General features: G+C 34.2%; 3 protein-coding genes across 5 annotated transcripts; all 3 read right to left on the bottom strand.

The window, feature by feature from the left end:
- Positions 1 to 18: 18 nt before the first annotated feature.
- Positions 19 to 5148, bottom strand: LOC133690626 (uncharacterized WD repeat-containing protein C2A9.03-like). Of its 2 annotated transcripts, none has more exons than XM_062110859.1 (10): positions 5003 to 5148; positions 4424 to 4602; positions 4153 to 4320; positions 3978 to 4064; positions 3452 to 3586; positions 3170 to 3280; positions 2213 to 2304; positions 2026 to 2131; positions 1236 to 1322; positions 19 to 626 (listed from the first exon to the last, which is right to left on the bottom strand). In XM_062110859.1, exons 2-10 carry the CDS (start codon positions 4574 to 4576, stop codon positions 213 to 215), a joined length of 1353 nt encoding a protein of 450 aa, XP_061966843.1. In that variant the 5' UTR covers positions 4577 to 4602; positions 5003 to 5148; the 3' UTR covers positions 19 to 212. The 2 variants fall into 2 exon arrangements, with proteins under 2 accessions (XP_061966843.1, XP_061966844.1); XM_062110860.1 differs by having other exon boundaries at positions 4999 to 5091.
- A 2962-nt stretch (positions 5149 to 8110) lies between these two features.
- LOC133690861 (fanconi-associated nuclease 1 homolog) lies at positions 8111 to 17987 on the bottom strand. 2 transcript variants are annotated; one of them, XM_062111125.1, is made up of 15 exons: positions 17765 to 17987; positions 17490 to 17652; positions 16681 to 17324; positions 16486 to 16590; positions 15721 to 15985; positions 15571 to 15633; positions 14129 to 14203; positions 13915 to 14030; positions 12796 to 12866; positions 12610 to 12697; positions 12364 to 12504; positions 12068 to 12288; positions 10105 to 10378; positions 9748 to 9981; positions 8111 to 8987 (listed from the first exon to the last, which is right to left on the bottom strand). In XM_062111125.1, exons 1-15 carry the CDS (start codon positions 17882 to 17884, stop codon positions 8541 to 8543), a joined length of 3027 nt encoding a protein of 1008 aa, XP_061967109.1. In that variant the 5' UTR covers positions 17885 to 17987; the 3' UTR covers positions 8111 to 8540. The 2 variants fall into 2 exon arrangements, with proteins under 2 accessions (XP_061967109.1, XP_061967110.1); XM_062111126.1 differs by having other exon boundaries at positions 17848 to 17970.
- A 1902-nt stretch (positions 17988 to 19889) lies between these two features.
- Positions 19890 to 21928, bottom strand: LOC133691237 (protein WHAT'S THIS FACTOR 1 homolog, chloroplastic). Its single transcript, XM_062111658.1, has 2 exons — positions 21805 to 21928; positions 19890 to 21575 (listed from the first exon to the last, which is right to left on the bottom strand). Exon 2 carries the CDS (start codon positions 21450 to 21452, stop codon positions 20001 to 20003), a length of 1452 nt encoding a protein of 483 aa, XP_061967642.1. The 5' UTR covers positions 21453 to 21575; positions 21805 to 21928; the 3' UTR covers positions 19890 to 20000.

The raw sequence follows: 21928 nt of genomic DNA on the forward strand, positions 1-21928 counted from the left end.
GAAGTATGAAAAATGGAGTTGACGACGACAGCACTCATTACATGTAATGATCAAAATGTTACTACTATACATGCTCTAAAGAAAGTTCTAGCCAAGAGTATCTTATTTTATCCTCATCTTTGATTTCATATCAGACCTAACGAGAAGAGTACAAAAAGGTGGGTACAAGCTTGAGCAGATGCTTAGTGAAGAAGAAGATACTTTGATACAAATTACAAGTAGGAATCGAGATATCCATATGTATGCCTTTTGTTATACTGTAGCAAGCTCGCATAAGTACGGTCCCAGATTCCTATATACAAAGATTCATCGTCTGGGCTAAGAGCTACTCCTGATATCTCACCAAAGAAATCAATCTCTTGCCGTCTCCTGTAGTCATCCTGTGTACTATAAACATGCACAAAATCTGCAGGTTCGGCTACATACATGAATTGGCCATCCGATGAAAAGCAAATTGAACGAACCGCACCCAGGTTTCCCTTGAGGATAGCAGTAGGCGACGACAACTTTCTTATATCCCACACTCGGCAGGTCTTATCCTGGTTCCCTGTGGCAAAAACATTTCCATCTGGGTGCCACGCTGATGCAAAAGAATAATCTAGGTGACCTTCCACGGTGGATACAGTCTGCAAAACATTGACATGATTATGATTTACGAATGGCAACAATAAACCAAGAGCTACAAAGATCCAGTCTAGAGAAACCGTTGCAAGACCCTTGAATGTATCACATTGAAGGCAGGGATAATTGCTTCCAGCATTCAAGAAATTATGAGCATGGAAGATGACAAGTGGAAAACAAGGTTATAATACTCTTCTGTAAATAATTTTCCAACTGGACATAACATAAAAAATAACACAGTTGACAGGGTCAAATGGAGTATTGAATGCTTTACATTTAGTTTTTTTATGCAGTTTACCTGTCTTGAAACCAACCAGTTCCTCCCCGGGAAAAATAGAAACACAGGCAATTCTAATTTCAATTATATTAGCTCATTTGGGGCAGTGGTGCAACCGGAGTTTCATGAAATTTTGATTTTTTTTCTGCTTCAAATTGTTTTTTTTCTGTGTTTTTGACTTGTTTTGATATGTTGATATCAAAAATGAATTATTTTTTTTAAAAAAATAAAATTATTTTGATACATTTCCAAGTAAAAAACACTGTGAAAAACTACCGCTACCACTATCCCAAACACCTCTTAAGAAAAAAAGCTTTAGATGGAAAACTTCTTGTACCTTCCCGCTTTGTGAATCCACCAACAATCCATCCAAGTTATCTCCGACAACTGCTATTAGCCTCCGGTCAGGACTCACTGATGTGTGCTGTAAAAAAAAAAAAACAAGTTTAGTCATCAAATGGGAAGTTGAGAAAGGCATAGCAGTTATCAAGTTTCACAACAGATGACGACTAAATCAAGGACCCTAAGGGACACTTCAAAAACTTGCCTTGTTAAGACCCACCTGGAACAATTCACAATTGGGAAAAATGAATTGAATTTGAATTCATTGAACCCAATACATATGTTGGAAACTGAAATTACTTGGCATGAAATGAATTGAAATTACAATTCAAATGAATTGACAGAGCCAAAATCAACCAACACTGATTTGGCATGATTTGTCAATTCATTTGTGAATTGCATTGCAGCAATTGTTGATTCCTATTTTTTCATGCTAGTGTAAACTCAGCTATTGCTCTTCCAAATAGTTTTGGATAGAGAATTCATATGCAATCTATTCAGTTTGATTCATTTATAAACTACTCCACAAAGACTTCTAATGCATTTTGATTGTTTAATTCCTCCTTCCTCCTACAATTACTGCACTTCCACCTATTGTGTATATGAAAAGAAATTGATGAGGAAAACTTGATCCCAGCTAGCAGTTCCCCTGTGTGTGTTCCTTCCTAACTGTGAGTATTCATGTGGCAGTCACAGAGAAAGTTGTCCCCAATAAACAACAAAATCAACCAGAAAATGCATATTAGGCTTCTTGTAAGTTGCTACAAGTAACAAGGATAACTTACATTCACTGGCCAAGGGAAACGAAAGTGATTCAAAAGTTGAAATGTCTCCAAGTCATATTCTCTAAGACCACCATCATTGTTGGATGACATGAAACGGATTCCACCCCTGCAAAAGCAGTTCCCATATCAACCTGTTATCCCTGAAAACAATTTATGACACTGAGCAAATACAACACAGTCTTACTACCTCATGCTGTCATATATCTCAATAGCATTCGTGATGGCATTGTCATCATATGTAGTGCGGGTACAAAAGCTAACTCCTTGTTTATCCAAACGCTGCAGCAGATAAAATAGCTGTTTAGAGAAAGAGTTTCATAAAAGATGTTTGAGCAGCATATTGGCCTTCTCATTATTCCAATTGTCATCTTATTTTATTTTTCCTGTTTGCAGGAGCAGAGGATATATAAAACCCAGAAAAAGTAGAGCTAAAAATTACATTCCGTTATCTTTCCAAAACCTCAGCACATAAATACAACATCAACAATTTCATCACTTCATCAAATGGACAAACTGTCAGTTGCAAGCATGAAGCATCAAATGGAAGCCATTCAGCATTACAAGACAGAGGACAACAGAGAGTCACTCCTAATCAATCTTTCATGAAGACATCACCACCAGAGCAGTCTTGATATAGTGTAGAACTGCAATTTATCACAGTTCACTTAAGCTCCTGAAAATTGTATTTTCACAATTTCATCAACATCCTAATGGTGCTAAAGAGCAGACAAGGGAGTAGAACAATGCATTGCTCAATCATACAGCGTACTTCACATGCCCTCAAGTGTATTGAGGTGATTATATCACAAGCAAGTTTAGCTTAACTCAGCAAAAAGGTTGGGGATTATTAAGCATAAAGAAACCCATCCGTAACTCAAGTTCATTCTGAATTGTTCATATTTAAGATTCCAACTTCAAATTTGAAAATTGGTGAATGGCATGTCCTAACATTGCTAAATTCTAGTAAGAGCACCGCGACCTGCTAATAATGCTAGGTTTAAACTTAAATGTCAGAACTACTACTTTTTTAGTTCGGGTAAATTGAAGAAAATTGGATGAGATGAAATGTTTATGACCCATGTACATGTGCATACCCTTGTGTGTGTGTGCATTCAAGAGAGGGGGGTGGGGGGTATCAACTCACTTTGCAAGTAAGCTCTCCGTGGAAGCCCCCAGCAACAAGAAAATTATCTTTGACTGCTATGGTGCTGATTTGAGTTTGGGTGAAACCTTCTAACAAACTTCCAGCATGTTTCTGTATTAAAAAAAAAAATGAGTTAATAGGGGGGAAAAGAACCACAATGGTAAAATACATACAGGCTGACAAGGACCTTTTCTCAGAAACATAAGAGGTCTCATTCATATAATACTTTGACATACAGAATTGTTATCAACTGTGAAGCCAACATGGAAATAACCATAATACCTCAGAAGGGGCTACATGTCCTGCAAAATCAATGACCTCAGACAAATTGCCAGATATGGATGACCAGTGCATGACTGAATAATTAGACATAAGATATACATCGTGCTTCGAAGTAGCCCAGACCAAGTTCCTGAGCTGCATAACCATAACATAACAAAAGGCTATCAAGAGTCAAGTGAGCGATATAATTAGAAAAGTAAATGAAGTCAGCTATCATGCAATTTGGCTTGAAAGCAAACTTGCTACTACACGCAGTCCAAAGAAACAAATCAACACAGTCACTTTATAAACATGGAAACCAACACAGTCACTTTATAAACATGGAAACAAATGTTTGCAAACTAACACCTTAACATTTAAGAATAGAAGTCCTCAAACTAAATATACGACTAGCAACATTTACACACTCTTTCCCTATTCCAGAACGTTGTCAAGACAAGCATGAATACAAACGACACGGTGCTAACATAAACTAGTACATAAAATAAACTGCTATCCAGACACAGAAGTTGCAAAATCCACCAACCTGAAAATGAAGAATGGTGGGCTTAACCGATCTAGTATTATAAAAGAACTCATAGTAATGGCCACCCTTCTCCATTTGTTTGCACTCCTACAACAACCAAGTACAGGAATCATAACAAATTCCAAAACCCAGAAAGCAAATCAACAATTACCAATATAAATTAGTATTAAAGTACCTTATCGACAGCTTCGCCGGATAAGGGGATGTTCTCATAATTCTTGTACTGCTCAAGCCTCGTAGATCTGTAATTTTCCCTGCTTATATTCAATCTTTCCCAGGGAATACCCTGTATGTCCTGCCCGTTTCTGGCTTGGCCAGATGATGTATCCGTAACCTTGGTAATCTGGTCATTATTTTTATTATTTTTTACCAAAAAATAAATTAATTCTACAACCTTTCCATCTAAACTAAAAAAAAAAAAGAGAAACAAAATTGAGAATAAATACCAACTCGTATTCATCGGCTTCAACATCTTCTACACCACCAGCGGCGGCGGCGGCGGCGGCGGCTGCTCCTCCATCCATTTCGTCAACGAAATCAACCATTTCTGCCTCTTCCGCCATGTAATTCATTTCTTCTAACCGCTGGTAGTATGACATATACTATTTATCTATTTATATATTGTCTGTTCCAAAAATAAAAATCAAAATCAAAATCAACTTCCAAGACAATAATTATCAATTGTCTTTGGAATTATAATAAATAATAGTTATATTCATGGAATATTTAAAAATAAAATCCAACTCAAGGAATAACTAAAAAATATTTGACAATTTCAAAGATTAATTTACTGTACTAGATTATTAAGATTAACCAAAAATAAAATCTATTTAGCACCCAAAAAAAGGAAGAAAAATAAATTAAAATTACAAAACAAGAATCATGGGAAATAAGTTAACAACTAACTGTTACTCAATTACTCGAGAAAAAAAATTAAAAAAAAAAAGAAGAAGAAGAAGAAGAAGAAGAAGAAGAAAACACAAGAAGAAGAAGGAGAAGAAGAAGGAAGGGATTCTCTTACGCACACAGATTGTAAAGAGGAGAGGAAATTAATTTTTTTTTAAAATGGGGGTGATGATTGTTATTATATAGGGTTAAGTTAAGTCACTCTGTTTAAAGGGTTCATAATATATATAGCCACACACTTAGATGGGTGTCCCAAGCGACGCCACAGGCAGCAGCATTTACTTTTTAACCTGAAAAAAAAAATTGAAACAATAAGATAAATTTTATAATTATGTTAAATTTTGATTAATTTAATAATATGATAAAAAAATAACAATAATAATAAATAATTTTTTAAAAAAATATTGTCTTGAGTAAAACTAAATTAATATGCAAAACTTATGACTTAATATATGAGATTGAGATAACTTTATAAATAAATAATATCATCAACAATCAATTTTAAAAAGGATTTGGAAAAAAAAAATATAAGGCAATCCTATTAAATATTTCAAATATATAACCTGAAAAGCTAACAAAACTTTTATCAATAAAATAATGATAGATGAAATAAATAAAATTAAAAACAAAATAAATAGAAATTAAAAGAATAAAAACCAAATATAACATAAAATAAAATGAATTAAAATACTAAGGGATGCAATTAAAAAAAATCTAATTAAGAGAATAAAATAAAATATCAAGAGATACATTCAAAAAGATAATTTAATTGAGAGAATAATTAGAAAAATCGAAAGAAGAAAAATGTGAATCAAATTTGAAAGCTGAAAAAACTAAAGGAGGATTAAATCGAAAGGAAAATCTCATTGTATGGAGAATCTAAAATAAAACAAATAAAAATAAAAAGAATAAGGATTAAATTTGAAAGAAAAATAATTCAAAGGGCTGCTTCAAAAATATACTGGGGTTGACTCGAAAACCGAGAAAAAAAAAAGAAAAGAAATGAAGAAAAAAAAAAAACCAACTACTAATGCAAAACTCGACATATTTTTTCCACGCATGCCACCCAAGAATGAAGATGAGATTGTGAGGGTTAAAACATTGTTGTGGAAGACAGAGTTGAAACATCAAAATGCACCATTCAAAAACCAACCCAAATTTTATAATTATATATAAAACAATGAATAATAATACCAGGAAAATAAATAAATATAAGTGGGTCCCGCAAATAAAAAGCAAAAAAGGCGCGTGTGATGCCCATTCCTGTTCTTATTATTAAGGGAAAAAAAAAAAAAAAAACCCCTCGCTCTCGAGTAACAACAAACAATGGAATTACGGAACCCAACTGAAAATTTAGACAAAACTAGCGAATGGATCGTCGTGGGTGGTTGGGGATCATTTACTTTTATGATAATTAAAATAAGTATTACTATAAAAAATTAATGATTTATTTAAAGAGGAAAAAGAATGTCGAATTGATTAAAGCCTATCTATTATAAATTATCACACTAGAAAAACTCGTGGTTCGTGTTTTTTCATTTATTTTTGGCGAGTATTGAATGAGATCTTAGTTTTTTAAATTCGATAGAATATGTCATTGACTCTACCTTTGAAAAATAAAATTAATAGAAAAATTGCTCTAATCTCATTTTTAAGTAGAAAAACTCTTTATTTTTTATGATCAAAAGCTTGTGAAAATTCAAATTTTGTGGTTGACGATTATGAAATTTATTCAGTACTCTAGAGAGGGTGATTTCTTTGTTTTTTTTTTTCATTTCTTATTTTAACGCTTGAAGTAGCTAGTTTGCATTGATGATGGAATATTTACGTTTAGCCTGTTTTGGAGTGTGATTATAGTTGTTTTTAAAAATACTTTTTATGGTAAAATACATTAAAATGATATTTTTTTTTATTTTTTAAAAATTATTTTTGAGATCAACGTATCAAAACAATCTAAAACATACAACAAAAATTAATTTTTAGTCAAAAAATTAAAATTTTAAAGAATATGGTTTGCACCACATTCTCACACATTCTAATTTAACAAATAAATATATTACTCTAGAGAGGTTTAATTGAGAATGCTAACAAAAAAAAAAATTGAATACATACAAAACTTGATTGGTTTTCTAAAAGTAATTTTTCTTACCATTAACATAAGTAATTTTTCTTCTTATTATTAAATTTAGTTAGATAAACTGTCATAGAAACCTAGTTAATCTATATTATATTTTAATAAAAACTAACATAGAGTTAACCATCAACTTTTATTTTTTTTAAATAATATTATTTTAATTTTAAAAAAATTTACTAGCTAAATTAACTCGAGTTAATCTGAATTGAGATTAATAACCCTGAATTTTGTTGTGTCTGGATAAAATTGAAGATCACAGAACACTAGTGGGATTCATTTTATAGCAAAAGGAGAGGGACAAAGTGAAGAGCCTGATTTCCCATCATGGCGGGCAGTGAGCTTCAAGCACATAAAAAGAGTTAATGAGGCAATGGAATTATTACATATGGCTGTGTACGCCACATTGCATACATATAAAATGATGTATCTAAGTTACCTTCCTCATGCTTCCATGCATAATAATAAAAAAATTATAGAAACACACACCCATCATCATCACCATGCACATTCTTGTTGATGGAGGAGGAGCCATTCTTTGACTTCTATAGAAGCTTTTACTCTTGAGAATTTCCAAAAGCCATCATCACTCAAACCTCCATTATTTGTAAATTAATTTTTTTATATTTTTAAATTATTTTAATATACTATATCAAAAATATATTTTTAAATAAATATTATTTTAATATATTTTTAAATAAAATCCATTTTAAACCACATTTACTCAACACCACAAAGTAAAACCAAAACCCATGAAATGCAAAGATAACAAGAGAAAAACCCTAACCACTATCCTACTTAGCTGTTGACACTTGTATTTTTATACATAATTTTGAAATCTTATCTAGCCTAACAGGTCAATTTGAAACTGAAACTGGACCGGGTTGATAAAAAAATAAAAAAAATCATGATACAATATAACTCAGCTGAGCCAACAGGTTGACCCGGCAAAACCCGGTTAAAAATCTGATTGCAACCTGTTGATTTTTTTTTTACTAAAACAATACCATTTTAATTTTTTTAAAAAATAAAAATTAATTTGACTGACCTGATAACCCGGTCAAAATCCAAAACCTAAACTTTAAACCAGGTCAGGTTTAAAAACTATGCTCATGTGTTCACATTACTAGCTAATGTCATCATTACATCAACATGTACATGATGTAACGTCAAAAATATGTCTCCTTTTTGCTACCAAACAATTATGTGCATCTCGATAGTAATAAGTATTGATATTAACATATAAAATAATTCAAAAAATATATATAAAAAAATTTCAATTTTTTTTCGTAAAATGTTGTTTGGGCTGCTTTCCTAAACGGCAATTTAATAGCATGGTTGAGGGTTCTCTGTGTCTTTAACAAGAATCTGACGAATTGAGGCCCTCCCTTGGAAACTTTATGCGTTGAAGTAGACAGTAATTGCAAGTGAAGAAGCCATCTGTATGATACTCCAACAATTTGCTTCAGTAAGCTTCTGCAAGTATCCTTGCATGTCTGAACAGTCTTACGAGCACCAGCTTGTCATCATGTGGATAATGGCATAATGCTTACTTTACATACTTCAGTGTTGAACCCACAATCCATTAGTAGCAGCAACCATGCTCGTTGCTGCTCAGAGAGGCAATCCCTGGGGCCTTTAACTTCAACAAGCTTGGCTTCACCTTTGTATTCTCCATGGAAGCGCCACAGCAACAAATCTGGCATTCCACTGGACCAGCTCCGATAATCTTGAGCAAGGTGTCGGCAGAGAGAGGCCAAACAAGGGCCTCCAACGCAGGTAACAGCGGCTCGAAGTTCCGGGAGAGAATGCCGGTCCCAATTAACACCCCTACAAGCTGTTCCTGAATGCAATTCCCATGATGTGATGAGGATCATCTCCGCCGTGCCATCATAAATTTTCTGCAACTGGGATTCTATAAGGCTCTTTCTTGCTGGATAGAAGTTATCAGTCTCTAAATCCAAGGGAGCAGTCTGCAAAATAAAATAAAATAAAATATATTTTTTCTTAAATTCTATAAAAATAGGCAAAAATTGGAGAGTGAAGCGCCAAACTACACATAACAAAAGGGGAAATCAGATGAAGAATTGAGTAGCAAATACATTGAGAAGAAGCTTTAAGTGTCTGTTTGGGAGTGTAGTAGATGTTTTTTCTATTTGGGAGTGTAGTAGATGTTTTTTTTTAAAATGATTTTTGCTTGAAAATACATTAAAAATGTGTTTTTTTTTTTAACATTAGCATATTAAAATAATCCCAAAACATAAAAAAATAATTAATTTAAAGATAAAAAAAAATCCAAAAATTTTCAAAACAGCGATGGAATTGGAAGCCAAAACTTAACAAATATTCATAAGTTCTCATAAGGTTTTATTTTGTTTTAGTAATTCATTTTAAATAAATCATTATATAATGAAAATCTTGAACATAAAACTAAATGATTAAAAATAAAAGAAATCTGCAGGGAAACTTGAACTGTCTTTTTCCCCGACTAGGGAAACCTGCCCACTACCATTTCTAAACTTCTCTTCCACAATTTTTTTAAAATATCTTCAATACAACAATGATAAGACTATTCTGATAGACTGATGATGGGGCAGTAGCTGTTAGAAACAATATAACGTATGCATATGATAGGCTATCTGTCTACCATGAAGTTTTGAGCATCAATATTTTGCAGCAAAACATACAAAAACCCAAAAGATGAGAGTTTTACAGCTTAAATACAAGCAATACCTGAAATCTGTTGCGGAAGACATTTGGTAAATCAGAAAATATAATGTCCCACATAAGAAGCGCAAAAATTGTTAACCAAATTCCACTTTCTGTATGAACACCCTGCCATCCACCACCTTGACCAGCATAATACTGTAAAGCAAGCTGCTCAACTCCACATTGTGCCCCATCTTCTCCATAGAATCTGCTCTTTATTCCAGCTTCACAGTTCAAAGGTCTTCCTTGAATATGAACCTATATTAACAGTGGGAATTTGTAAAACAGAACATTGTTTGATGATGGCATATTTTGAGTTATTAACATTGAACTACAAGCTCACTAGCATCCCAAATCTGAAAGAATCACCCAATCAGTTACCTCTCTGATCTTCCTCTTTATAAACAATGAGAAACTAGGAGCTTTCCAGCGCCTTGGTGGTTTTCCCAGGCGAAGAACGCGCCTTTGCAATGCCATTCTTGAACCAGCACGTACCCATGGATCCAATAACCCATCTTCAGCAACTAAAAGGCTCTCATTGGGACAGCCCACGTGCTCCAAATCAATAGACAATCTCAGTGTCCAGTTCCCCCTTCTTCCATCACAAGTGAAAATAAAAAGCAACCTCTTCAACAAATTAATTGCATCCATGTACCTGAAGAGAACTTCAGTTCATTTAGACATTTCATGTAATTGCACATGATGCAGCACCGTTTTTATGATGCTCGAATTGTCTTATTTAATAATTCACATGATACTACAAACAAAACAGATTTTGACTTGCAGAGTAATCAACAGGAGAACATGAGGGTGCATTTGCACTTCCATTACCAAGGACTATTTCCTTAAACACAAACAGAAGAGAGATGCCTTGCTCAAAATAATACAACTGTCCTTAAATGGATATACATTATTATACAGCTGAACACAATTTTGTTACCAAAAAATTCTGTGCAAATAGATTTTTGGCTTTGACCATAGCACCCACCAAATTTGATTCTGAAAACCAGGATAAAATCTTTCTTTAAAACATTTGTATCAAAAAGGAAAAGAAAAATTCAATTGTTTACACAAGAAAATGCTTTCCAGAAGTAGAGCAGGAATCATCCAGCATCAGATTGCCATTGACCAATCAACACCCCTTCCAACATCCTAAAAGGATATCCACGAATATACCCTGAAGCAACTTTTCATTCTTTGACTGTTCTTTCTGCTCTTGGCATATGATTTTAGAACAGTGCTAATCAACCCTAGGAAGCAAAACAACGAATTGGATGAAAAGAGCAAAAGAGAGAAAAGAGATGCATTGTCCAGCCGCCAAAACCACCAGCACAATCTTCATCGCTGCCACATCTTTTCCACTTTCCCATCAATTAGCAAGTATATTGAAGGGCTTTTTTGTTAAAAGAAATTATTTAAAATGGTTGAAAATGACGGTTGATTTTTCTGGTCTGCATCTATCTTATGAGTTTTAGATTTGAAATATAGTGTAGGAGCCTTTGATGGTGGAAAATAATTTCTGAGGCGGCTTTTGTACCTTACCTTAAAAATGCAGCAACAAGTTTCTGAGCACAAAATATCAATGTAGCACTGACACAGCTAACTTCAATAATATCTATGAGGTTTTTAGTTCAAAGAATGTAGGAGAACTGACATTGCACAAGCACACGATCAATTTTCTTTATTTGGAATCAATATCAGTCACTTGAAAGACCAAAGCAGTCACAATGGTTTTTCCAGAATGAATTTATACATGTATAAACAAGCATATATAAATTCTACCACATGATCATGCATAGTTACCCACCATACTGATTTGATATGCATGGATTTATACATGTATCAACAAGCACATATAAATTCTATCACATGATCATGCATAGTTACCCATCGTACTGATTTGATATGCATAATTTCCTCGTAACTTAAAAAAAAAGATCATTCAGAACTCAGAAGTATCTCAACTTTACTAAATTTCACTTGCAATGAAAACATATGCTGCAGAATGAATAGCTTCTGAAATTTGCAAAGACATTATAAGGGGCGGGCAGGTGGAGCCAAGAACTTCCGTGTTGTTTGGGGAAGGGATGAAAACTTATTATATTTCTTTATTTTGATGTCTCTAGGGATGAGACCATTCATTTGAATAAAAAAAAGTTAAAATGGTAGAAACATGAAGAGAATAAGAAGTGCTGCCCAGGAAGAGGAGAGGGCACTCATGATTTTCTATACAATAAAATAAATAAATAAAAAAGCAAGTTTGCAAATCTTAAAATAAAGAGAGAAACAATCCAATTGCACTACAAAATTTCATAAATGCCAGGCTAAATTATGAATTATGTACCTCCGCTCGCGCTCAAGAAAAGAAACTCCTAGAAAGAGCACTTTAGAGTATACCCAGGATGCTGAAAAGCATGAGAAAAAAGCAGTCACCAATTCAGAGGCTGTTGAGTGACTTGCTTTAGTATGAGACATGCGAGACTCAGCTATCTTTATGCATCTAAGTACTGATTCACTTTTGTTTTCATCAAGAGATTCATCCATCATTTGTGCCACTTCAATTGCCTGTAAAACATGAATTGTTAATGAAGGTAAAAAGCAGCAAGATTTTAAAGGCAAATTCTCATAGAAATATAGCACCTCTTCATAAGCTATAACGTCACTTCGAGCTGAGAAAATTTGTTCCGATATTATGCAGTGGTATGCTGGATACTTGATGATGCCCAAATCAACTAGTAGGAATGCTGACAGATCCTGCTCTCCATTCAGGAAGAAAAGTCTCTGCATACAAAATGAAATTCAAACAACACCTTAGTTGTAAACCAGATCAACATTCTTGTCTTATTTCCACCATGACTAACTCAAGCAATGGAAAGTAAAGAACACCTCAGCGCGCCAGATAAGCGACTCAGCTTTTGAAGATATCTTAATACAAATTCCTGTTCTATCCAATATAGCGATTGGTAGGAATGGGCTGGTAAGATCAAAATCAACATGAAAGATATTAATTGCGATACTCATTGACACTCCAAGAGGAGAAGCACATCATCTAACAGAAAAAAATATTAATACCATACTCCATCTTCATAGGATGAAAAAACAGATGCAATAAGATCCTGTTTTCTTGTAACACGAGTACCATTCTGAAGCCTCAATAAAGCACAGAAAATTACAAAGAAGTTCCATCAGAGAAACAAGAAGAGCATATTGCATCATTATAAGAATTTTTAATATAAAAAAAGATTGTGTTGCCTTCATGTACTGATTTACAGCCGCAGTTAAACATGGGTTTTATTTTCTAGGACATAATTATCATGCACACTTCATTTAAATATCCAAATTACAGAATACGGAAATCACATAACAGAAGTAAAAGCTGTGAACCCGTAACCCTCCATGAATTTGTCACTTCCTATCCCCATAAGATATTCAAGCCTCTTAAAAAGCAAACATAAGGAACCATCTGAAGACCTAGATCAATATATTTGCTTAAAGTTAGTTTGTCTACATGAAATTTAAAACCATGACATTTTACTCTCAGTTTCTCTTTGCTTTCCCTTCATTTGAAGCCTTTCAAATTTGAGCACATTGCCTCTAGCATGGAAGCATAAATGGCATAAGGAAGTGCAGCCTTTGAAATTTGTCATCTAGGTGCAAACATGCAGAACTGTGGCAATATTTATAGTGCTCTAAGGCATTTCTTTGATGTTTCATCTTCAGACACAGTTCAAGAAATCTTTCTAAAACAGATGTTCATAATGTGTCAAATAAGTCAATTGTCCAATATGTACTGTAGACTTTATCAGGAAAGGACTACTATTTTGTTTGTTTAGTTGAATGTCACAGGACACATGCTTATTTAGCGAACCACATCACTGAATTGACTGATGAATACTGAAATTATTGACTGTAGTTTAGTATTTAGTACCATTCCAAACATGAAATCAGTCATATTGTAGAATATTCACTCACAAATACATTTTGATTAATTCATTTTTTTATTTTACATTCTGGAAAAGATCAAACCATGAAAGACACTTTAGATGAGAAGTAGATTGGTAAAGCTATAAACCAAGAAAAAAAATGGGAACTGAGACTTTGAAATGTTCAATAACAGCACAAGAGAACTTCTTAAATCATGGATTATAGGATTGGGTCAAGTACTTTGGAAAATATGATACAAATGCAAACCTTGGACATGGATGCAATTTCACGTAGCTCAGACACAGTGAGTAAATTCAAAATCTTTTCCATGTCATTCTCTTGTAGTTCATCCACTCCTTTAAAGGAGCACATATAACCCATTGCTGATATGACAAGAAAGGAAAAAAAACTCGCCATCAAAAGCCACATTCAGAAATTCAATATTAAGTTACAGAAAAAATTATAAAAATAGTTTAAATACCAGAAAGATCCATGATAGCCTGCTGAGAATCAGTAACTTCTGGGTATGAAATATTGGACATCCGAAACCATGGTCCTAAAATAAGAATAGCAAAATGCAAGTTATAGTATTGGGGATATAGTATTGGGGATGGATATCTAAATTTACATTTAGCATAAGAAGGTGATTTATTAGAGTGTAATTATATATGTGGAGACAATGTCAATATTTAAACCAATAGGCAGGTAGAGAAATAAGATAGTTTCAAGCACTTCCACCAGCAACAATGATCAAAGAAAACCTTCATTATGAGAAAATGAGAAGTTACAGAGGTCACTCAAATTGAAATTGTTATCTCATCCTAAAAGCCAATATACCTAAATTTCATTTACTCTTTGTACAAGCACTTAGTTAAGTCAAGAAAGAACTAAGCCAACACATTAATATCTTCTCTCTTATAAGCCAAAAATACAAACCAAATAAAAGAACTCTTACCACAGTTGAATACATCATAAAAACGAGCAAAGCAATATATTTTTTATTCCCCCCCCCCCCCTCTCCTTTGCTGCCTTGATATGTGGCACAGAGTCCACTACTTGTTCAAACTAAATCAGCTCCTTGAAAAATCATTGCTGGCTTTCCTTAAAAGCTTGGCAACAACAAGAAAGATGGACGCAATGACATACTCTTGGGTCCCACTTATACAAGACACTGTAACAAATCTCAACAAAGAAACCATTTGTTTGATTTTCTTGAATTTCAAAGCCTATATCTGTTTAAATTACTATAACCAAAATTCCAAGAGAAGCCACAAATTCCCAAGTTTATGAGACAAGCCATGAAACCACTGAGCATAATTGTTAGAGTATTGACCTTGACCATGCAAAAGTCTCAATCCTTAGGCCATTGGTTCAAGGTTTGTGCTTGTGAAATCGATGAAATTTACCAGTTCAATTGCTCAAGCAATTAAATTTAAAACATGGCCTAGCCAAGGGTCCAATTCATCATATTTTTGTTCAAACATCCAACTCAAGCAATGTTTAACAACTCCATCACAGTGCTTTAAAGTGACCCATGCAGGTTTTATCTTTGGGGTTCATTTAAGCACCACTAGTAAAGAGCACGGTGCTTTTATATGCATCACCAAAAGAGAACAAAATAAAGAATTTCTAGGTCCTTCCTTTTATCTGGGAAGACTGAAAAAAAAAAAAGAACAGGGGGAGAGAGAAAAGAGATGAAATTCGCATTTATCTGGGTAGATTATGGTAAATATTGTATTGTTTTTTTGTTTTTCATATATCTAACTATTCCAATCATCTTTGAAGGCTCAAACCTTAAAAACTCTTTGTTCTTGTGGTGCAGATAACTTGCCATTCTAGTTGTTCTCATAATTGTCAACTTGCCTATTAATCCAGGTCTTGGGTTCTCTATAGTATAAATTTTTGACAAGATAAAAAAATAACCTTTACGTGTATAGAGCCGAACAAAAAGCCTCTGACTGTCATCTGATAGAGAAATAAATGATTCTGTTGACAAATAACAATGAAATAGTTAGAAATTATAAAGAAGAGAAGAAAGTGATGAAGTATTAAACTAGATAGCAGAGTTTATACCTAAAAACATTTTTTCATCATTGGTGAAAAGATGGGGATTACTTTTTAAAACCTCTTGTATCAACACCCAAAAGTTTTGTTGATATTTCGTCATACTAGGTGGATAATTCTTGGCAGATTCAGCCACATGAAGAACATTTTTCCATGAACATGTGAAGTCCTCAATTTCAGTATGGTCTTTATTGCTTTCTAACATAACTTCGCAACATTCGATTTGAATGGGAACAACATCAAGATAATGTTTTGGAACAGAAGTTATGCATCCCTGCAAAACAATCCTGATGGGATTATAATTATTTGGGAGTGGCAACCATTCATCATGTTCTCATTTGATTTGAACAAACACATGAACAATTTTTAGTTCTTCTGTTTACCTTAAGTAACAATTTAACTTTAAAAACTTTCACAACAGTACTAATAACTCTTGCTAAATTACTTCAATATATATATATATTGAAAACAATCCATAAATGTAGAGAGAGTCAATAGGACAGGTAAAATATATCAGCAAACTATGCATCATCAGATTTGGGGGGGGGGGGGGTTGTTTAAAAGAAGCACTGGCACTTCTTTCTGTATCACTTATTGATCAGTGCATATTAATCAATATCTACACCAAGATTCAAGAATAGATTCAATGGCAAGAAAATAAGTGAAGTGACACCCATCCTTTGATTTCTTTACACTACTTTACTCAAACACAATCTAGAATTCAAACATACAAGTTTGGATAGAATTATTTTCACAAATTAAGAACTATATTACCTTAAAGGTCAGTGAGTACTTATCAATTAGAGGAGACAAATATTGAGCTAATTCTCGGGGGAGATAACCCAGCACTTTACAGCATCTGGAATCTGCCAAAAGAACCTGAATCAAAATGATCACATGATTTAACATTAAAACTAATCTATAACAAACTGAAATTCAAGGAAAAACCAAAGCAGAAATGAGATATACCTGGATAGCATTGGGATCTTTGGCATTATCTGTCTCTCTCAAAAGACAGATGTTTGCACCAAGATTTAATTCCTTTTCAACACTAAATCTACGTCCAACAATGAAGGTTTCAAGAAACACCCCTGATATGTCACCCACAGGTACAGCCTCAATAGATTTCATGACCTCACTTCTCAAACTCAACAAAGAGGGATCAACTTGGCCATTGATCCGATCATCATCAATCAGTTTTTGCTTCATAGTCGAACCACCAGCACTAGTTCCTAAAGCAGTCTCCCCTGATATGTCATCCACAGTTATTGCCTCAATACATTTCGTGACCTCACTTCTCAAATTCAACAAAGAGGAATCAACTCGGCTGTTGATCCCATCGTCATCAATCAGTTTTTGTTTCATAGGTGAACCATCCATGCTAATTCCTAAAACAGCCTCCCCCATTGGAACCAATGTGCCTAAATTACCTTCATTTTCATCGACTGCAGTAGAGTTGTCAAAACCAACTGCCGCATCCTCCTGTACATTTCCTGTTCCCAACTTCTTTACATCACTAGACCTACTACACACCATTGGTTGTGAGCAGAAGTTGAGTTGGAAGAGGGTGCGCTGCGTCAATTTCCGTTTGGTTCCTCTAGTTAGGCATGCATCTAGAAACACCAATAAATAATAAAACAATAAAAAAAATCATAAGCCCGTAACGCAATGACAATATTTGGTACCTAGCAGTTTCGAATAGTATCTCTCTATCTCATTTAACTAATTAAACCTAATAATAAACGACCTTAATTAAAAATTAAAAAAAAAATCTATACCTAAATGAGAGTTGATGATGTGGTCTTGAGCAGCAAGCTTAGAGGAACAAACAGGGCATGTTACCGAATCTGAAGACTGCGGTGATTTGGATTTCTGTTCACTCTCCATTGACATTATTATTCCATCTTCATTTTCATCCGTTTTTCCCAAATTCAAAGGCGTCTGAGAGAAGAAATTAAAAGCTTGAAATAACAAATAAATAATCAAAATAAATAATAAAGAAAATCACAACCACAATCACAATCGGTGAGGTGAGGTGATGTGCAAGGAGTACCTGAGGAGGGTGAGAGTTAGAGATAATGGAAGTGGAATCGGAAAGAAGAGATTTACGATTGGGGAGGAATCTTCGGCGCTTACCAACCAATCGGATCAAGCTCTCCCGTCCCCTCAACATTTCTCTCCCCCTCTCCTCCTGCTTCTGCTAGGCTAGGGTAAGCAGTGACCGAGGAAAAAATAAACTTTCCATTTGTTTATCGTCTCGTCCCGCCAAGCTGGGTTTTAATTTGGTGTGTGATGCCAAGTTTCGGCTTTAACTCTTTTTGTGCCGTTAGATTTAGCATCAGTTTGGAATTGCATTCCATTCTAAACGAATTTTAAAAAAATTTAATTTTTTTTTTAAAATAAAAAATATATATATTTTAATATATTTTCAAATAAAAAATACTTTAAAAAACAACCTTTTCAAATAACCATTTAATACCCTAATTAAAGTTAATTGTATTGGATTAGCGACTCCAAAATGCAATATAATTAAATAGCTCTTTTACCATCATCAATCATATATTTATTTATGTATTATATATATATATATATATATATATATATATATATATATATTTTAAATGCTTTCTAATTTAATTAATTTTTTTCTCAAAAAATTATGGTATTTTCAAGGCTATTATAGAATGAAAGATATAAGAATATATGAGAAGTTAGATTTGAACAATACCTTATAAATTAAGTCATTTGAAAAGGTTGGATATCTTATAATGTGCAAGTCAATTTAAATATGAGATGGGAGTTTTGTGAGATTGCGCGTGTATGTTTTGTTTGGTTATATAGAATATTCAAGTTTGAGAATAAGATGAGGTCTTTTTTTTCTCCAGGGGAAGAAATGATTTATCTTAAGGTTTAGAGCTCTCTATATAGCTTTGAACCCACTTGTATTTCTTGTAAGGGGTAGGATACTCAATATGTTTATCATCTATAATTTTTATATCTTTACCGGGTTTAACCTTTTTTATAGATTAACGTGAGTATTTGGATTAATTTACGTACATCTCTGCTAATTTCACGGGCCCTAAAGTTAACGACCATGTAATCTTTCAGTGACCTTAAGGTTAGTGGAACTCAATCCAGAACCTAACCAGTTGAGTTATACCTTTTAGAATTAAATTTTAAACATTAAGATATGGGTCGGCTCTCGAGGATATAATAATAAACCTCGAGCATGTAATTACTTTCTTTTATTTATTATATTTTCTTCAAAAAAGAAAAAAAAAAGAAATGAAATTCATAGCTGAATTAAAATAAAAGCATATGGAAAAACAGTAGTATTAGATGATGTAGTTTTATGAAACCACAAGCAATAATCAATTTGTTGCATTGAACTAGAGAAATTAAGTTGTAATTAACTCTATATATAAGTTTAAACTCTGAGTAACTAAGCTTTTCCTTTCTTTTTAGCTTTTTTTTTTATAGAAAAAAGATTGGTATTTTTTTTTAATTTTTTTAAAAAATTTAAGTCAGCTACTTTTAGAATTATTTAATCTCGTTATTTTTTTTATGTTTTAAAAGTATTTTTTAAAACATTAAATTTTTATTTATTTTTTTCTTTGCTTTAATTTTTTTTATGTATTTTAAAATTATTTTGATATTAAAAATAATTTTTTAAAAATAAAAAAATATTATTTTAATATATTTTCAAATAAAAAATACTTTAAAAAATAACAATTAAAACATTGTTGTACGCTACTAAACTAACTAGCAGGCCTCGGAGGCAACAAAGCACCAGGTATAAGACACGAGGAATGCTTCGAACACTTACATGTGGTCTTGGTACTTAAAGCCCATCAGTTCACGTGCAGCAGATCAAGTTTCATTTCCCCTGCACTGCCTAGATATTGAAGACCATGCACATTTTAGAACCAAGCGAGTAGACGGGGAGAACATTCTCCCGGAGAAAATGCTACATCTATACTCTATAGGATTTGTGGCTACTGTGGTAGCATAAAAAACAAGCTTGATGTGCAGGCCGAAGGTTTAAAGCTATTTCATCAAAGGAATTAGGACGCCAAGATTAGCATCAAAACCATTTTAACAAACTTCCATCTATTTCTTAGAGATCATCCAGCTTTTTGGTCAGTACTTAGGATTCAATCATCTTCGCAAGGTCCAGCTTCAAAAGAAGTATAATTCACTGATATTTGCTAGCATCATTCACATTATACACAAACTACCATTAAAACACCTATATTTCACAAAGATAAATAGTACAGTATCAGTCAATGCTACCAAGGTTCCCTGGAGCCTCCCCCATCTCTGGTGCCATCAAAGGAAGTATCAGCAGTCCATAACTCTCCATTCTCCCCATAACCATCAAACTCATTGTATTTGTCATCTTTGTCAATAAATTCATAATCAAAGCCTGAATCTTCAGAGTCAAACACATTCTCGAAACCATCATCATAGTCATCAAAAGCGTCGAGCAATTCATCATTCTCATCAACATCATTGGAGTCTCCAGTATCATTGCCATACTTACCACGCTTTCTCCTTTCTCGTCTCAACCTCTTTGCTTCACTGACCAACTTCATCAACTGATCTTTTATGACTGAAGTTCGATCATTTTCCAGAAGTTTACCATTCTCATCAAATCCCTCGACCAAGAACACAGAATCCCTTAGGCCCTTCAAGCTCACATAAAATAACTCTGGGTGCCTTATAATCATCCCTCTCAACTTGTTGGACAGCCCAAATTCCTTCCTGAAATGCGTCAAGTGGTCTATTAAAGTCCTCTTTTCAACTGTCATGGCCAACACCTCTCTTACAACCGCACAAGCTCTCTTCTCAGCCTCAAAGGACTCCTTAGCAAATTCTTCTAAACATGTGTTATATGGACACACATCAGGCAAGTCTCCCAACTTGACCAGGAAATCTCGGTGACGTCTCTTCAAATTAAGACCCTTTCGAAGTGTCAACTGCTTGAATTTCAAAGGCCTGTCCACTATCAACTCACGAGAAACTTTCGGAGCGGGCAAAGGAATAGCCAGCTGTTCATCCCACGATACAAGCTCAAGTGCACGACCGTACGAGGTGTCAACAGTCCTGAATTTATCAGGGTGGTCATTGCAGAGGCGAGATCGAAAATTAGCGGGAAGCCCGAGATCAGGTGCAAGATGAACCAGCTTCGACAAGACAAGTCGGCGATGAGAAGAGAGCATGAGAAGCTTCTGCAGTTTGTTGGCTAAATCAGTGGAAATTTCAGATTGAAGACGAAGTTCCTGTGCAGCAAGGGCTGCAGCAGCTGGGGTCAGACGAACACACAGCTGATAGTAAGGCTTGGTGGCATTTAATGGCAACGGAGGTGTCGGCATTGGAAATATTTCAAAAATGGAAGGGTAACGATAAATCATAGAGCGGATTGAACAAGGTTTCGTGAGTGAAAGATAGGAACGACATTTGGAAAGAATGTGGAGCGGAATGTAATGTTTTGGTTTGGACAACAGCAGCGTTTTAAGCTTTTGAACAAACCGAATCCTACTTTGTCTCACAACGTGCTTGTCTAGTGAAACATCACGAACAATTTTTGGAGCTGAGCAAGATATGAAAAGACGCTTGTATCTGGGTTTTCTACAAGTCAGGGAGGGATTTGCATGTAGCTCAGAAGGAGTACTCGATGGGAGGAAGGTGTACTTGAGGAAACAACCGGTTTGGGAAGGGGAAGACAGGTACAAAGCCATTGTTGTTTCAGTGATACAAGAACCAAGTAAAAGTCTCAGAGACTTTATCACAAACAGTTGGGGAGCATTCAAGAAACGAAGAACGGCCACCAAAAAGGGCAGGTGGGAAGTGCTGTATGTACCCTAATGTGGATGAAAACGAAGAAAAGTGCATCATTAGAGATGAAAAGTAAAGGGGTTAACGAGAACGAATTGAAGTTGCATGAATGCAATCAATTGAGTAAAGAAGATTAGATTAGCTCAAAGACATGGTGGGTGTTTCTTGAGTTGAGCTTGTCGGTATCAAATCTTTACCTTCTTTAACATGAAATTACACGAAATTGGAAGAAGATGGCAGGGACGAGAGACTTACAGACACTTGGTGGGTGAAAGTTCAAGAGAATGGAGTACCTCTAGCTGATACAGCCTTAGAGTGGAGTGGCGAGGATATACTTTTAAAAGCCGACCCGGTGAGGGTTCACCTGAGCAATACTCAA

The sequence above is a fragment of the Populus nigra genome, chromosome 4, assembly GCF_951802175.1.
Source record: "Populus nigra chromosome 4, ddPopNigr1.1, whole genome shotgun sequence".
Lineage (NCBI taxonomy): Eukaryota > Viridiplantae > Streptophyta > Magnoliopsida > Malpighiales > Salicaceae > Populus > Populus nigra.

Coding starts and splice junctions, on each gene's coding strand:
- LOC133690626 (XM_062110859.1), bottom strand. CDS start 4,576: ATGTCATACTACCAGCGGTTAGAAGAAATGAATTACATGGCGGAAGAG. Junction 4,065..4,152: donor CCGGCGAAGCTGTCGATAAG/GTACTTTAATAC, acceptor TGGTTGTTGTAG/GAGTGCAAACAAATGGAGAA. Junction 2,305..3,169: donor ACGGAGAGCTTACTTGCAAA/GTGAGTTGATAC, acceptor TATCTGCTGCAG/CGTTTGGATAAACAAGGAGT.
- LOC133690861 (XM_062111125.1), bottom strand. CDS start 17,884: ATGTTGAGGGGACGGGAGAGCTTGATCCGATTGGTTGGTAAGCGCCGA. Junction 15,986..16,485: donor AGTACTCACTGACCTTTAAG/GTAATATAGTTC, acceptor ATTGTTTTGCAG/GGATGCATAACTTCTGTTCC. Junction 9,982..10,104: donor TAAAGAGGAAGATCAGAGAG/GTAACTGATTGG, acceptor CTGTTAATATAG/GTTCATATTCAAGGAAGACC.
- LOC133691237 (XM_062111658.1), bottom strand. CDS start 21,452: ATGGCTTTGTACCTGTCTTCCCCTTCCCAAACCGGTTGTTTCCTCAAG.